This window comes from Typha latifolia, chromosome 12, assembly GCF_019914945.1.
Source record: "Typha latifolia isolate L0001 chromosome 12, TyphaL0001v2, whole genome shotgun sequence".
Lineage (NCBI taxonomy): Eukaryota > Viridiplantae > Streptophyta > Magnoliopsida > Poales > Typhaceae > Typha > Typha latifolia.
In genome coordinates this window covers 8852414-8868545 of record NC_133097.1, presented here as the reverse complement: position 1 = coordinate 8868545, position 16132 = coordinate 8852414, and the positions used below count along the sequence as shown (strand labels likewise).

At 37.1% G+C, this 16132-nt stretch overlaps 4 protein-coding genes across 6 annotated transcripts; 3 read left to right on the top strand and 1 right to left on the bottom strand.

Annotated features, from left to right (window-relative positions):
- Positions 1-257: 257 nt before the first annotated feature.
- LOC140798715 (calcium and calcium/calmodulin-dependent serine/threonine-protein kinase-like) lies at positions 258-3605 on the top strand. Of its 2 annotated transcripts, none has more exons than XM_073152729.1 (8): positions 258-504; positions 636-1398; positions 1492-1546; positions 1648-1758; positions 1852-2084; positions 2149-2356; positions 3090-3149; positions 3242-3605. In XM_073152729.1, exons 2-8 carry the CDS (start codon positions 677-679, stop codon positions 3419-3421), a joined length of 1569 nt encoding a protein of 522 aa, XP_073008830.1. In that variant the 5' UTR covers positions 258-504; positions 636-676; the 3' UTR covers positions 3422-3605. The 2 variants fall into 2 exon arrangements, with proteins under 2 accessions (XP_073008830.1, XP_073008829.1); XM_073152728.1 differs by having other exon boundaries at positions 371-504; positions 1837-2084.
- A 1024-nt stretch (positions 3606-4629) lies between these two features.
- On the top strand, positions 4630-8127 carry LOC140798912 (histone H3-like centromeric protein CENH3). Of its 2 annotated transcripts, none has more exons than XM_073152999.1 (8): positions 4630-4786; positions 4863-4903; positions 4986-5034; positions 5144-5256; positions 5475-5549; positions 5813-5888; positions 6289-6337; positions 7547-8127. In XM_073152999.1, the coding sequence occupies exons 1-8, from the start codon at positions 4702-4704 to the stop codon at positions 7569-7571; spliced, it is 513 nt and encodes a 170-aa protein (XP_073009100.1). In that variant the 5' UTR covers positions 4630-4701; the 3' UTR covers positions 7572-8127. The 2 variants fall into 2 exon arrangements, with proteins under 2 accessions (XP_073009100.1, XP_073009101.1); XM_073153000.1 differs by having other exon boundaries at positions 7560-8126.
- Positions 8128-9708: 1581 nt separating this feature from the next.
- LOC140799359 (protein RETICULATA-RELATED 3, chloroplastic-like) lies at positions 9709-11080 on the top strand. Its single transcript, XM_073153667.1, has one exon. The coding sequence runs from the start codon at positions 9747-9749 to the stop codon at positions 10800-10802; it is 1056 nt and encodes a 351-aa protein (XP_073009768.1). The 5' UTR covers positions 9709-9746; the 3' UTR covers positions 10803-11080.
- Positions 11081-12750: 1670 nt separating this feature from the next.
- LOC140798540 (14 kDa zinc-binding protein-like) lies at positions 12751-15601 on the bottom strand. The gene is made up of 5 exons (XM_073152396.1): positions 15419-15601; positions 14724-14781; positions 14061-14150; positions 13129-13246; positions 12751-13055 (listed from the first exon to the last, which is right to left on the bottom strand). Exons 1-5 carry the CDS (start codon positions 15592-15594, stop codon positions 12988-12990), a joined length of 510 nt encoding a protein of 169 aa, XP_073008497.1. The 5' UTR covers positions 15595-15601; the 3' UTR covers positions 12751-12987.
- Positions 15602-16132: the final 531 nt, after the last annotated feature.

Sequence of the window (16132 nt, the reverse complement as noted above, 5' to 3'; positions counted from 1 at the left end):
AAAATAAAATGAATGTATGCATGTGGAAATAATCAATTGTTCAAGGGTCTTAATGTAATTATCCATTCCATGAAGCAGCAAAAATGGCAGTTCTTGATCCACCGAGATGCTTGGTTGACTCCTCCCCCTCTCTCCTTCACCTGCACGTCTCCAATTCCATTCTACACTCTTGTCCTCACTCGGACATCACCAATCCTTCCTGGTTTATTCCATATCTCATGGCATTTTTAATCTCCCACCTGCTCCTTATACTATACGTTCTCTCATCTATTATTAATAACAAAGAGGGACTGGCCGTAGCTCTATTTTCTACTCATTAGTCCCTTTCTACTTGTAACTACTTCCACCTCGAACTCTGCTGGCTGGTTTCCATCTTCCTCTTCCAACTCAATCCCACACGCAGCTGATTTGCCTTGTACTTTGCCATTTGTCTCTTCAGATTGAGATAAGAGTTGGGTGTTCCTTGGATTTTCCTTTGGTGTAGAGGTTGTTGGTTAATTGTGGGTGAGTTTGCTTCTTAATACTCTTCTCTTTGTTGTACTCTTTTGAGAAATTCTTATTATGTTCTCCATCTCTTCAATTACTGCTTAATTCTGTGTTCTTATTTATCTCCTTTCATATGAATCTGAAATTAGACTTTGTATATCGAGTCTGGTGTTCTGTAAGCCTTTGCCCAATGTCTAAGAATGAGCGCAGAAACCTATCTGATGATTACGAAGTTGAGGACGTTCTCGGCAGAGGTGGCTTCTCCATTGTAAGGAGGGGAGTAAGCAAATTAAACGGGGAGAAGGACCATGTTGCTATTAAAACTCTCAGGAGATTTGGATTTGTACCTCCAGGAATGCAAGGAAAGCAGGCCGGACCGAAGGGCCATGTTGCTTCTTCAGGATTGCCGATGTGGAAGCAAGTCTCGATATCAGATGCACTGCTTACGAATGAGATCCTGGTCATGAGGAGGATAGTGGAGAATGTTTCTCCTCATCCTAATGTCATCAACCTCTATGATGTCTATGAAGACATGAATGGAATTCACCTTGTCCTCGAGCTTTGCTCAGGCGGAGAGCTTTTCGATAGGATAATTGCGCACGAGCGTTATTCAGAATATGAAGCAGCTGTGGTTGTTCATCAGATAGCAAGTGGGCTGGCAGCACTTCATAAAGCCGGTATAGTTCATCGCGACTTAAAACCAGAGAATTGCCTGTTTTTAGACAGAAGTGAACATTCTACATTGAAAATTATGGACTTTGGATTGAGCTCCGTTGAGGACTTCACTGATCCAATTGTAGCACTATTTGGATCAATTGATTATGTCTCACCTGAAGCCTTATCCAGGCAGCGAGTTTCATCTGCTAGTGATATGTGGTCTCTTGGTGTCATTCTGTATATCCTTCTCTCCGGGTATGCTGCTGAATCTTTTGTTAGTTGCAGTTCAATTTTGGATGTTTTAGTTTGGAATGTTAAAATTGTCCCTACTTTGTTCTTCTGTTTCAGGTGCCCTCCATTTCATGCACCAACGAATCAAGATAAACAGCAAAGAATACTAGCTGTAAGTCTATCAATGAGAAAAGAACCTTGTATCTTCTTGTCCAATCCATTATTGTTATGTTCCGGTAATATGCGATTTCTTACTTGGTGGATCTCTTCTAGGGTGAATTCAGCTTTGAGGATCAAACATGGAAAACCATATCTTTGTCAGCTAAGGATTTGATCTCGAGTCTTCTGTCCGTTGAACCTTACAAAAGACCTACAGCTAGTGATGTATGGCTACTGCTCCATTTACCGTTTGACTCTTGTTTAATTCGATGTTCTGTAAGCTCTTGTTTAATTTGTCTATAGTCTTTATGGAAACAGCTCCTGAGACACCCATGGGTGATAGGAGACTCTGCAAAACAGGACCTGATGGATGCAGAGGTTGTTTCCAAGCTGCAAAGTTTCAATGCTCGACAAAAACTACGTGCAGCTGCAATAGCCAGTGTTTTGAGTAGCAAAGTGATGTTGAGAACAAAGAAGCTGAAGAGTCTGCTAGGACCCCATGACCTCACCTCAGAGGAACTTGAGAATCTACGTCAGCATTTTAGAAGGATGTGAGTACTACATTCATAGGAAATCAGCTTTCCACATTTTTAAAGCAAATGTTTCCTAATGCAGATGTGCAAATGGAGAGAACGCCACATTGTCCGAGTTTGAGCAAGTGCTGAAATCAATGAAAATGGATTCACTTATTCCTCTAGCTCCTCGTGTATTTGATCTATTCGACAACAACCGTGATGGAACTGTGGACATGAGAGAGATCCTATGTGGACTATCCAGTCTTAGGAATTCGCAAGGAGATGATGCACTCCAGCTCTGCTTTCAGGTAAATTTGCATCTTTATATACCCTCAATTTTGTTTTGATAATGTTCAGACCACAAAAATTAGAAATTGCTAGGTAGATATGTATTGTTGGATTGAAATATAGGATGTTAGATTTTCACAGGAGGAATGCAATTCTTACAGAAACCAAAATATCATACTTTATAATACATCGGGTTGTTAGAATTTTCAGTCTGATCCAACTTCCATCTAAGCAGATGAATTTTGTTTCTTAGCTTCATGACTATGGCCATCCATGGCCGTATCTGCATGCACTGGAATTGCTTCAAAATTACATAGATATTCATACATGAGAAAAGTATCCCTCTTCGAACATACCCGTGCAAAATTTTCTCCGTGTATCTGAATCTGATACAAATTTTCGTACAATATATGATATATTGTATGTTGTATATTGTACCCCTTCAAAAGTAGCTCGTGTGATCTTTCATACAATACATGATATATATTTGCCTATTGGCTTGATGTGATCTTATCTCATATGACTGCGAAATCTAAGACCTTAATACATTTAACTCCCTTAGAAGCTGCGTAATTGTTTTCTAGACTTTGATCAGCTATGACCATATCTGCATGCACTGAAATTGCTTTAGAATTACATAGGTTTTCATACATGAGAAAAGTATCCTTCTTCGAACATTCCCCTCCAACATTTCGTCGCTTGATCTTTTCATTCTCAGTCTATCTGAATCTGCATGTCACATCATGTTATCAGATGTATGACGCCGATAGGTCGGGCTGCATCAGTAAGGAAGAGTTGGCGTCAATGATTCGGGTAAATACTTTGCAATACCTTCAATTTCTCCAAAATAAACATCCATATCTTCTCTTAAACCTGCAAGAATGATGACATGCTTTTACTTTCAGGCCTTGCCTGAGGATTGTCTTCCTGCTGATATAGCAGAACCAGGGAAGCTAGATGAGATATTTGATCAAATGGATGCCAACAACGACGGAGTTGTCACATTTGATGAGTTCAAAGCTGCCATGCAAAGAGATAGCTCCCTTCAAGATGTAGTCCTGTCTTCTTTGCGGCCGCCACTCTAGCATTCTTCTTCCTCATGATCTTTTCCTTTCAGTCTTAGATCAGCAAAAGGATGTTTCAAAATTTTTGTATGTTAGAAATATAGTATATTTCAAATAGAAATTAAAGATATATGACAATATTGATTGCTAAACTTTATGTTTTTAACTCATGATATATGGGAATTTTCGTACTATTATTATTTTATTAACATCTCAGGCGACTATTTTATTCTTAACCAAATTCAACCTTTTTTTCAGTAGAATAATATCAGTTAAGGAATATTATGTTAGAATGATATAGATAATTTCTAAAATATCTAACATACCCATTTGGTAGGATAAGATAAGAGTGATTAGATCTAAGAAGATATCGATATTAGATCTTTTTCAGTGGTATTTTAATAATTTAATTTGTAGAATTATATGACAACATATAGGGAAAAAAGAGTGATCAGATTTTATACGAGGTGTTCCTCGAAAATAAGAAAATGTAAATTGTTGTTTGACAATATCCTGAGTTACTTTATTAGCAAATACTTCAATACCTTCCTAAAATTTATAATGTTAATCTAACGACTATAATAATCAATTTTCACACTTGGTATCGGTTCCAAAATCACATTACGTTAAAAAAATAACATATTAATCAAAAATATTTAATTAAGTGTGCCTAACTTTAGGATTGGACGTTATTTTCTTTTATAAGATTTCTCTCTTTTACATATAATTGTGATAAATATAATTATACGTTAATTATAAAATATATTATTTAATATTAAACTATTTAAATTTGATTTTTTAGAGATAGACTTTAATTTAAATATGATCGTCTATCTCTACTTGTTATTAAATTTAATTTAAATTAATCTTAAACTAAGAAGAGATATATATAAATAGTAAAAAAATTAAATAGATAAATTTAATTAAACTTTCATCAAGATAATTATAAAAGACATCAATACCCTTATTATGATATATATATATATATATATGATATATATATCTTTTACTCAATAAATTATTAAGATAATATAATTATCAAAAAATAATATGCAAGGTAATATATTTAAAAAATAATAATATATTTTAAATTTGTTGCATTTTATATTATACTATTAAGGATCTTAACAGTTAAATTTTCGTTAAACCGATTGATAATTAATTAATTTTAAAAGTGTTATACATTATTTAGCATATATTCCCGCCAAATCTACTGCTTGAGAGTACAATATTCTGCCGGTGAGATTACCACATTCTCTCATCCTCGTAGAGCGAAAAAAGAACTCATCTCTCGCTCTCTCATGGCGCGGGGGAAGCATTTCGCGAGCAAGTCCCCGTCGCGCACCAAGAAGAGGCTCCAATCGAACCGAAACTCTCCTTCCCAAGGTCTCTCTCCGCAAACCCCTTTCTTTCTCTACTCCTTCAGTCGATTAAACCCTAAACCCTAAAACTTTCTCCGCAGAGGAAGCGAGCACCTCGTCGACACCAGCTCGTTCAGCCCAAGTGAGCCTCTTTTTCTTGACCTCTTGTTTTGCAATTTGTTGTTTCCTTTTTCCACATTTGAGATCTTTGGGAGGTGATGCAGAGGAGGGAGCAGACTGCGAAGGGTAGCTCCACTCCTGCTTCAGCTAAAGGTCTGATCTTTTTTGGTTCTTGATTGATTTTTTTCATCTTTTCTGTTTCTTCTTCTATTTGTCCCCTTCTTTATTTTGATTAGTTTGATGTGTAATTTTGGAGAGGTAGGGAAGAAGCGAAAGCCCTACCGGTTCAGGCCGGGCACCGGGGCGCTGCGGGAGATCCGCAAGCTGCAGAAGTCGTGCAAGCTGCTGATCCCCTTCGCACCGTTCGTGAGGCTCGTTAGTATCCCTCTCTCGCCCCTGCTCCGCTCCCTTTTGTTACTCAGATCTTTTTGCGTTCCTTGATAAAATTAGATTCACATTTCTGGTATTGAGAATGTATGCGATCCTTTTGGCATTCGTCGTAGCAGCAATCTTTAAAGATGCGGGATTCCTTTTCAAAAGTTTCTCGATCTCTTTCTTTCCCACCTAAAGGACTCTGTTTTATGTAATCTCAGGTGAAGGAGATTTCAAACTTCTATTCGAGGGATGTCTCGCGCTGGGCCGGTGAAGCTCTAGTCGCCCTGCAAGAGGTTCTCTCTCTTTTTCACTGTTGTAGTTGCTCCGTGCAGCAAGTATCTGCTTATGTTTTATAGCCCAGTAAAGATTTGCACTCATCATGGACTGTATTATTTTTCCTATAACAAATCATATCCCTCAGGATACTCCTAATGCAAGTTCATATAGCATGACTATAGACTTGTGGAAATGCATGTATATTACTTAATACAAGTCAAATTAAATTTGCTATGATACTCAATTTTAGTGCGCCTTAGTCTCATTGCATCTCTTGCAGGCAGCGGAGTCTTATGTACAACAGTTGTTTGAAGATGCTTATCTTTGCACAATTCACGCTAAACGTGTTACACTTAGTAAGTGGGCATTCATTCGAGATTTCTTTCTGTTTTCATTTCCTTTCTACAAGTAATTGTTAGACATTGCATGAACCAGTCAAAAAGTGTTTAAGTTCAAATAAGTTGATAGACTATCTTCATGCCAACTATAGATCTTGTATTTACTTTGGCTCCGAATTCAATTTCAAAGATTGAAGACAATCAATCACGTTTAAATGGTTCAATTAAAGCAGCATGCTTGAGTTAGAGTAAAATTTACAAAAGAATAAAATGTCAATGAACTATCCATCATAGTTGTACTATTATCATGTGGAAAGGAGGGTAATCTAATTTTGTTTGACGTCTCCCTAAATCAGTAAACCTCTGTTTCTTTGGCTTTCTGAATGTTATTAAATGATAATATCTAATTTTGTTGCAGTGCAAAAGGATGTACAACTCGCGAGGCGGATTGGTGGCCAAAGGATGTGGTAAGACAAGGAGAAGCTAATCGTCTCAGGATTCATGTTCTTAGTAAATGCTCATAATGTAAGCATTTCTAGTTATTGTAAGACGAGGCCTGCCGTTAGTTTTTACCATTTGAAATGGTTTGGATCTGTAAACCTCATACATGATGTATTTATCATGCACTCTACTATCCCTAGCATTTTTCAGTGATGTACTCCATTTGTTGAGGGAATCTTTCTCTTGATCCAACCATACTTGTAGACTATATACTTTTTTTCCTAACAATAATCTTTTTCGACATAAACTCCAAATATCAATCATTTCTTGATGTAAATCTGGTAATCCATCTCTCTTTAGCATTCCAGCACTATTAATTTTTTACAAGATATCAAAATCCCAGTTGGTGTCATCCAGTCCTGAGATTTTCTGTCATTTAGAAAGATGACATTTTCTGTAGTTTTAGAACAGATGCAGAGATTTAACTACAGAATGTCTGTCTGCCCTCTTACCTTCCAGTTTGGTGTTTCTAACATACTTTTCCAGCATGTACACTTGGCTTTTCTCCCTGCGATTTAGAAGTTGGTAATGAGGTTTGAGGATTTTGGACAAAAGCATTATCTCTTATACACTTGTCTTCAAATTTCATCTTGTCTGCATATCTGACATGATTATAGGAAAAAAAAAAGAAATTTAAAAGACCTGGTTCATGCTTTATTCTGAGTTTCAAATTTAGAGTGCCCTAGTTTCAAAGTCCAAATACTTAAGTGAGATTATGTGCATCCATTAAATTGTGTCAAACAGTAGTAATGCCTGCCATTCTTAGGGATAAATTGTACAAGAAATGATCCTAGCTAGTCTCCAATCAAAGTAGTATCTTAGATATAATCTCGCAATGAAAGATAATTTTATATACATATGATTCAACCTATCAGATCTTCAACTGAAAAGTGAACTACAGCTCTTCCCTACCCAAGTCTCCAACCAACTACAAACAAGAACCGAGATGAGAAAGAACTCACTACAAAAATACAAGAGGAGAATGTTTCTTCTCTTCTCTTCTCTTGCTCTTGACACCTCACTAGATTAATGCTGTGTCGGATTTCTACTCTTGAAAAAATTCTGCGTTGGGTTTGACCTGCTTGGTGGCAGCCTCTTCAGGCTTTCATTGACCTCTGTCTCAGCCTTCTTGTTTCTTACTGCATCGAAGCCTTTTGCATTGATGGAGTTTGTAGCCATTGTTTGCAGAAGCCTTCGTGATTGGATCCCTTTTGTTAGAATCTCGCCATCGGACCGAGAAGGAGACGGAAATCCAAGAAAGAAATGCAGCAACATCAAAGCAGAGAGGATGGAGAGAGTGCTGCAAATGGCTTTCATGTCTGCTTTGGTGAAGAAAGGAAAGAAATGAAGATGGTTAGAAGAGGGTGGTGGAATCCATTATATGTAAGTTCTCTATGGGTCAATCTTCTACACTTTCTCATGTGGCCTGAGAATTGCATCCATCCAAATGCACAACCAACTTGTATTAATATTTCTCTTGTAGCCATCTTTGAATGCTAGACACCACATGGGTCAAGATTGAAAGAAGAAGAATTATACAGAGGAAAACAAAACAAAAAAAAACCTCCCACAAGTTGATGCACATGATTAGAAGGCTGTCAGTGCTATGTAAGCTATTTGTCATGTACCTAGGCAGAGACAAAAGAACTGCCATAACTAATCACATCATAATCATTAAGAAAAGGAGCTTAAACATATAATCAGCAATGCAGAGCTCTATTCTATTGAATCAAGGAATTAAGGACCCATAAATATTCAGATGTTAATGCTGTTTCTTTATTTTCATAGAAGAACTTTTAGGAAGCTTCAATTAGCAGTAAGCATCACAGCATTTGTTATTTTGATTTTGACTATTATGCTTCTCTGAAGCACCTTATATTCTTATGATCTAATTTCTCACCAGCTTAATTGGGTGAGTCAGGATTCAGAGTACATATATATATATATCAAAGCAGGACAGTAGAGTACCATGTCCTGGATTCCTTTAGCCTAAAAGATGCCAAAAGAAAATGCCATGATGCGGTGAGGAAAGACCAATGCACCAGCTTTCACATGTGAGGAAATTTATGCCTTTAAGACTCTAAAATAGATCATCTTGCATCACTAATTTGACTGGCTAAGCAATTACTCTCAGTTTCTTCTCACTGATTGATCTGAATCTTGTCATGTTCTTCAAGATTTCTTCAAGAGGTGGGTGGCATATGGAACATGGATCTCAGCAACTTGAAGGATCTTTAGTAGTAGAGCTCACATGCCTCAAAACCTACATCCAATTAAGTATTTCCCTCAACAATGCTTCACTCATGATGATATTATTTTGTTTCATTGGATCTATTTGTTGTTTCTTCATTCCTTCCTTCCTTTCCCTTTCTGCTTTTGAGATCACTTTTTCTCATCTTGTTTAAATATAGTCGAGAGAAGAGTAAATTTTCTCCATTTTGGTTTAAAAAGAGAAAATAACATTTATTATTATTGTAATAATCCAATATTGAGCTATTAAAATAAACTAGCACAATCTATAATATCCATAATATTACTCTTTAGAATAAATAAAAGTAATATAAACAAGCTATAATATCCTGCACAAGTTATAATATCCAATATTTAAGCATTTTTCTTTAAATTTGTTAAATAGAATCTCAAAAAAAAATCAAGTATAATAGAATAAGGATATATTTAGAATGTTAAAATCTAAATATTTTCTTTTCTCTTTCTTTGTCTCTTTATCTTTACTTTTGGAGAGACAAAATGTGACTGTTTAGAGACTATTTTTTTTCTCTCCCTTTCTCTCTACAAAATCTAATTCAAATAAGAGAAAATTATTTTTTCTCTCTCTAATTTCTCTTTATCTTCCTTTCAGTTATATCGATCCAAGTATTGGGCCAACATCGTAAGCACATAAAGGACTGTAGGAATCTTACTTAAATGGGCCGTTATTGGGCCTCACAGTTGGGCCCGTAAATATCACATTGCACTTTTATTCCTTCCGACAGGCGAATATTTTTGAGGGGTGGGATATGATATTGTCGTATACTAGGGGCGTAAATGTAATTCGGTATTTGTTCTGCAAATTTGCAGTTTAGTCCCTATAACTTTGTAGATTTTCTTTTTTTTTTTGTATGATATCAAAAACTTCACCTCCTTCCAAAATCCAAATTCTATAAGAACCAATAGTATCATTCCATCAATCTAGATAGTATCTTAGACTCTTAGTACAGGTGTCTAAGACTTCCATTCGAATGAATCACCCATTGTTCTTCTAAAAAGCACCTCCACTTCTTGCAATTTTCATTTCACCCCCAACATAAAACCCCACTATTCCACTAATATGTATAATAAGCATCTCCCCTCTCCTCTCTCCTCTAAGCACTCGCCATGGCCGCCATGCTCCGCTATTCCCCTCTCCAAAACCCCTCTTCTCACATCGCCGATTACCACCGGTTCTCCCATAGGAACCCTAATCTCCTCCAACCCATCCCTCGGTCCTCCCATCTCCGCCTGCGATCCACTAATCCCATTCCCTCCCTCTCCTCCTCCAGCGACGATATCATCCCTCCCGGAGGCGGCGGTGGCAACTACTCCGGAGGAGGCGGAGGCGGAGGCGGCCGATGGGATTCCTCCGGCGGCGTCCCGGGGAAGGGCCCTTCCGATTCCTCCGGTCCACTCGCCCTCTTCCTCGAGGGATGGCGATCTAGGGTTTTGGCCGACCCCCAGTTCCCCTTCAAGGTCCTCATGGAGGAGCTTGTCGGCGTCACCGCCTGCGTCCTCGGCGACATGGCCTCCCGCCCTAACTTTGGACTCAATGAGCTCGACTTCGTCTTCTCCACCCTCGTCGTCGGATCCATCCTCAACTTTACCCTCATGTATCTCCTTGCCCCTACCTCCGCCGCCTCCTCCTCCTGCCTACCCGGACTCTTCGCTTCTTGCCCCACCAGCCACATGTTCGAACCTGGCTCCTACTCCTTCTTGTCAAGATTCGGTACTTTTGTCTACAAAGGCGCCACATTTGCCGCCGTCGGATTCGCAGCTGGCCTCGCGGGCACTGCGATCTCCAATGGCCTCATCTCGCTCCGCAAGAAGATGGATCCGGCGTTCGAGACGCCGAATAAGCCACCGCCTACACTGCTCAATGCCGTTACCTGGGCGTTGCACATGGGCTTGAGTAGTAATTTTAGGTATCAGACGCTGAATGGAGTGGAATTCTTGATGGCAAGGGCGGTGCCGCCGGCTGCGTTTAAGGCCTCGGTAGTGGTGCTCAGGTGTTTGAATAATGTCCTTGGTGGGATGTCATTTGTGATGCTCGCGAGGCTAACAGGGTCGCAGAAGGTGGCGGCGGAGGGGGAGATGAAGGATAGGTTGATAGGAAATGGGTCGGTCGTAGTGGCTGAGGATGAAGATGAGGAGTTTCGGAGAGGAGACTCAAGTAAGTGATTTCCTGCTACTGTTGCTAAATATGTTTTCTTTTATGAAAAGGAAAACTTTGGAGTTGATAAAGAAGAGACAGGAAGTAGGGATCCTGTCTTCTAGACTAAAGTGGTTTGTTTTGAAGGTCTAGTCCAAGTTAGATTGAAGCTATTTCCTCGTCTTTATTAATAATGTGGAGCTTGAGGGCTTGGTCTCTCGTTTCTTATCTTTATATATGTTCTGATATGACAACCTGATACAATATTTTCGAGCAAATAAGTACATAATGTTCAATTTTGCTAAAATTTTAATATTTTTTGTTCTTTTGGGAGGCATTGGGTGTCCGAGAGATGGGAATTCATTGGTTCGATGTTAAAAGTTGTTGATGAGATGTTTTGCTAATCGGTATGGTCCTAACAGGTCCCTATTATTTTGTGGCTGTGATAGAGATAAGTTTCTGTGGAGATACAGGAGCAAAACAACATTGGTCCATGAGGATTGGTAGATAGTCAATATTTTTGTATGCTTTACTTGATATACCATATAGTTTTCTTTATGAGTGTGGCGGTCTATACTAATTTGACTCATTGAGACAACAATAGATAGTTTTAGATATCTACAAGTAGATAGATTCTTATAGTGTTTCTCACTTAGGTATTATGACCTTTTATAGTATAATCATTTCATGACATCTATGTTTTGATTCTCATTCTAGATTCTTGTGGTATATGAAAATTGCAAATATCGTAAGCAATAGAGGAAACTACTTGGTGCGACGGTTTAGGCCTTGTGCCATATGCCCTGGTGGTGTGGGTTCAGGTCGTAGACACTAGTAAATGGAACTCTAGTACCTCTAAACACCTATCTGTTCTTTTACTAAACTGAGCTCTTAGATACTCTTAGGCATTTATTTACTTGAGGTTAATCTATCAAACTACAAACATGAGAGCTTCTATCTGTCTCAAGACCAGCCATGCACCATATTTTTCATTCAGGACATTTCATCTTGAAATCTAGCAAAACCGAACAAGTAGCCCTGAATCAGATAGGTAGATCAGGCAACTGCAGAGATGATGAAAGTTCAACTTGAGCCAGGTTCCATATCAAATAGTGGTTTGATATGGAAAACATTACAGAGACCATCGTTTGTAGTTGATTTACATTTTCTAGCACTGGGAAACAGATTACTCAAGCAGGATGAAGTATTCTGGGTAGTTTAGTGGTTGAATAATTTGTTAAGACGCATAAGATTAAGCTTAATAAAGGATTATCACATTACATGTTTGACCTAACCACTAATAAAACAGTAATTGGTAAGTGGCTTTCAGATTTTCAGGTTGGTATTTGAACATGATGTTCAATGCTTCATCATGAAATTTCTTGAAGATATATTTTATGCCTCACCCAGTAGGAATGACTAGTTTCTAGGGCTGCAAATGGTGTTGGGACATACAATGTCTCTTGTGTCTTTTGTTCTTACATTGCACATTGCCTACAATGTTGATAGATCCTCTTTACTGATGGATGGCATATCCTTTTTTACCTATCACATTTTCTCAGCTGCCCAACTCTAAAGTATGTTTCAGAGTTATGGGGTAATTTTTTTTGTATATATTTTGGATAGAGGTTTCTTTTTACCAGGGATTGATTGCCCTCAGAGATTAACTTGAGATGTTCATTTACAAATAGCTCCTATGATAAAAGAATTAAGTAGATACTATGCTCAGTGATCAATGATCATGCAATGGATTTGCAAGCTTCAAATATATAGGAAATTGCTATATTAAAAGTTAAGCACTGTTTAAAAATGTTTTTAATCACATTCCTCAAGGCAGCAAGCAGATGCTTGTTATGTGATGGTGTTAAACTGGTTAATCTGACTGTATGACATCGATTGTTCCTATTTTTTCCTCTTCTTTTCTTGTTGCCTTGCCTACTTCATTTTAACCATAAAACATCACCATAAAGACAAGCATTTATATCTCAAAGGAAATCCAGATTTAATGGAAAAGGAAGTACACGATACTAACTACTATGGTAACGATAAAAAACATTTCTAGATTCAAGCACAACAAAGTGACATTATAGCAAATTATAGTTCCATCTGAGCACGCAAAAAATTAACAAACACCACCCTTTTCTTGTTGAGTTGGTTGAGATGAATGACATGACCTCATCATCTCAATGCCCAGTTCTGTATTTGATCAATCACTTAGCCAGGAGGCCAGTCCATCTTTCTCCCCCCAAGAACATGAAGATGAATATGATTTACTGATTGATCTGCGAAGAAGATCAAAGTTCAAAAAATGGTAGGAATGTATGAATCATGAAAGGAGATGTTTCTGTTACTTACTTCCATTGATTCCGTCATTTAAAACGATACGAAAGCCATCATCAAGCCCGTCCTGCTTTGCAACCAGCTTTGCAACGTAAAGAAGATGGCCGAGTATTTCCACATGCCTCTCCTCTGCCTATGAACAAGAAATGGTGAAAGACATCGCCTGCTACTATAAAAATGAAAAGAATGGAACTACATAAAGATTGACAGAGTAGAGCAATGGAGATTCTAAGACCTGAAGCAGAAAGAAGTTACAGAACAATACTAGAATTTCCTGATTAAAGACCATGAATGTATAATTAGCACGGTTCTTCATTGATCGATGTTAAATTCGGGAACTGTAATGTGGATGACAGATGCAGGCTTTGGAGGACATAACACATTTATCTTGCCGACCATCACTGAACAAGATATTCCACATAAAATCAGTTTACTTGCTGATAATGTATAATATAGTTTTACTGACCTACTGCAAATAATGTTTAGGGAAATTTATCCCTTTACCTGTTAAATTTCAATAAGTTCAACTAAACAGCTGGCCTTTTGTTGAATCAATCCCTGCCTAATGTCTTTTTCTAGTAGAAAAGATGATAAGTGCCACTATGAATGCATGAACTTAAGTAAGTGGAAAAGATCAGGTCAAGTAAGACTTGGTCAAGTTTGTTTTTAGTCTGTTAGTTGAATAAGCTCAAAATGTGCTTGGTAGTGGTAGTTGTTTTTCCTATTCTTCAGCTTTATCGTCATATCTTCTTAGTGTTGTAAGGCTATATATGTAGTCCGAATGACAAATAAAATTCATCCAATTATTAACCCAAATAAATGATCCTACTCTCTCCTTATCCCAATTCTGCTTCTTCTTCTTTATCCAAATTCATTCTTATCAAATGATATATAAGTGTAGACGATGAACTTAAGGAATAAAACATTATAAAGAAGAGAAGATGTACCTTTGAAAGCCCAGTTAATCCATCTCTAACTTTGGGGATGATTACAGTATGTATCGGGGCTTCGGGAGATATATCTCTAAATGCAAGAACCTGACGAAATGGACAGCCAGAAAAGGTAGGAGACAGACACACTGGTCAAATGCCATGCTATGCTAGTAATAAGAATACAACTAAACTTTTAACAAAAATCCAGATAACGCAATTAGAAACTTGTGAAATACTTTTGGAAGAGATCATTTGAGCCCTACAAAAATACATAAAATCTAAGTTGTTGACAGTGAATGTGCTCGGAAAAAATAATGGAGTTCCAGTTATAAGTTGCAAGATCAAAGTCTGGGAAGTGGAGAGATGTTCATAGCCGTTTCGAATTGTAAAAAAACTCTTCAAATGCTTCTAGACAGATGAGTAAACATTTCAGTGAGTACCTTTTGGACAGTTCTGTAAAACAATGAACATATCATATTTAGAGTTTCTTAAACCAAGGTCAATAATCAATATCATCATCTTTTCTGTTTAAGTTTCAATTCATATCCAAAAAGTTTGCTTGTAAACATATAAATTAACAAGAACCAAAGCACCAAATGTAGAACTTTCCTAAGTTAACAAAAACATAACAACATTCACAAACACCAACTTATGTTTTTCGCAATAACAATAAGGTACCTTTTCATCCTCATAAACCACTTTGGAAGGAATCTCCTTATTTATGATTTTGTCAAAACTGCAGTAAAGATCAAAGTCTCATCCAAAATATTCTTAAACCAAATAATAATAATAATAAGAAGAAGAAGAAGAATTTTTTATGCAGAGCTGAAGATAAAAGGGTACACATGCACATAACCAAAAAAAAAAGTAGAATAAAATAGATCTAAACAGTAGAAGCTAACAGTAATATAAACAGAACAGATAATATCATCAGTCATCAATGGGGTTGGACCACATCCGTCCACTTAATCTTTAATCCAAACAACTAATACATTTTTATTTTTCATTTATTATAATTCATATTATACCATCTGGATAATCGTTCCGTAACTTTAAAAATAAAAATATGATAAAAATCTAAAATACCCTTCATTTGACCTTAGAATTTGCTTATTAATGTCACTTTGCATCAATAATTAATTTTACTATCAATAAAGGAAAGACGGACGGTAGGGTGGGAATGATAATAAAGGCAAATGGGAGGGTGTTTTTGATACATTTCACTAATTTTTCCATCAAAATCCCTTCCTTTTAATTTAGACTGCAGCAAAGAATTTGGAAAGCCCCAATTGGCTCCTTCCGATTCCAAAACATCATCTTTCACATCTAATCGAGAGAGAGAGAGAGAGAGAGAGAGAGAGAGAGCGGCTCACATGGTGGGCGGGTCGGAAGAGACGGCGGCGAGATCGGGTTCCCTGTCCGAGGAGGCGGCCATGGAGAGAAGAAGAGGAGAAGAAGACGAAGACGAGGGTTTGTGGAATTGGAAATGAGAGCTTAAGACTGCGACTCGACTGCTGGTTTTATTAATTCCTTCCCTTCTCGCGCTCATTCTCTCTCCTCCTCTCCGTTTTACATTTCAGACCCCCTTCGAACCTCTTTTATTTATCCTAGAAAAATTAAAAAGACAGAAACACCCCTGAACTACTTAATTGTAACTAAATCTGGAATTATATAGAATATTAATTTAGAGTTTGATATCGTGATCGAAAAATCTGAAGAAAAAATGAGGACATTTTATTTATCTATCTAAATTATTATATGGAAATAGAGCTTAGTAGTGTTGTACTTAAATAATATTTTTTTTAATCATTTATGATCCCAAAGGCTAGATATAAGTTGAAATAATTCTTTTTAGATACAAATCAACCGCCATCTAGTCAAGCTAAGCCAAACTAATATTGTGGTTGGAGTTGATCTTATGACCTCCTTGATCATAGAAAAGGTAATTAGTTACTTGCTGTACTTAAATAGTTAAGAGTAAAAATAATATTAAATAATAATTGGTAGGTTAAGATATAATTAACTCTATTATTGTATAATTACAAAATGAGTCAAAGGACATTTTAGTCATTTGATATTAAAAATGA

Excerpts from the sequence above, each read along its gene's own strand:
- LOC140798715 (XM_073152728.1), top strand. The coding sequence starts at position 677 with ATGTCTAAGAATGAGCGCAGAAACCTATCTGATGATTACGAAGTTGAG. Across the intron at positions 1,759-1,836 it reads AAAGACCTACAGCTAGTGAT|TCTTTATGGAAACAGCTCCT; the intron begins GTATGGCTACTG and ends ATTTGTCTATAG. Across the intron at positions 2,357-3,089 it reads CACTCCAGCTCTGCTTTCAG|ATGTATGACGCCGATAGGTC; the intron begins GTAAATTTGCAT and ends TCATGTTATCAG.
- LOC140798912 (XM_073152999.1), top strand. The coding sequence starts at position 4,702 with ATGGCGCGGGGGAAGCATTTCGCGAGCAAGTCCCCGTCGCGCACCAAG. Across the intron at positions 5,035-5,143 it reads CACTCCTGCTTCAGCTAAAG|GGAAGAAGCGAAAGCCCTAC; the intron begins GTCTGATCTTTT and ends TTGGAGAGGTAG. Across the intron at positions 6,338-7,546 it reads ATTGGTGGCCAAAGGATGTG|CCATTGTTTGCAGAAGCCTT; the intron begins GTAAGACAAGGA and ends TGGAGTTTGTAG.
- LOC140799359 (XM_073153667.1), top strand. The coding sequence starts at position 9,747 with ATGGCCGCCATGCTCCGCTATTCCCCTCTCCAAAACCCCTCTTCTCAC.
- LOC140798540 (XM_073152396.1), bottom strand. The coding sequence starts at position 15,594 with ATGAGCGCGAGAAGGGAAGGAATTAATAAAACCAGCAGTCGAGTCGCA. Across the intron at positions 14,151-14,723 it reads TGGTTTATGAGGATGAAAAG|GTTCTTGCATTTAGAGATAT; the intron begins GTACCTTATTGT and ends CCATTTCGTCAG. Across the intron at positions 13,056-13,128 it reads AAATGACGGAATCAATGGAA|ATCAATCAGTAAATCATATT; the intron begins GTAAGTAACAGA and ends TCTTCTTCGCAG.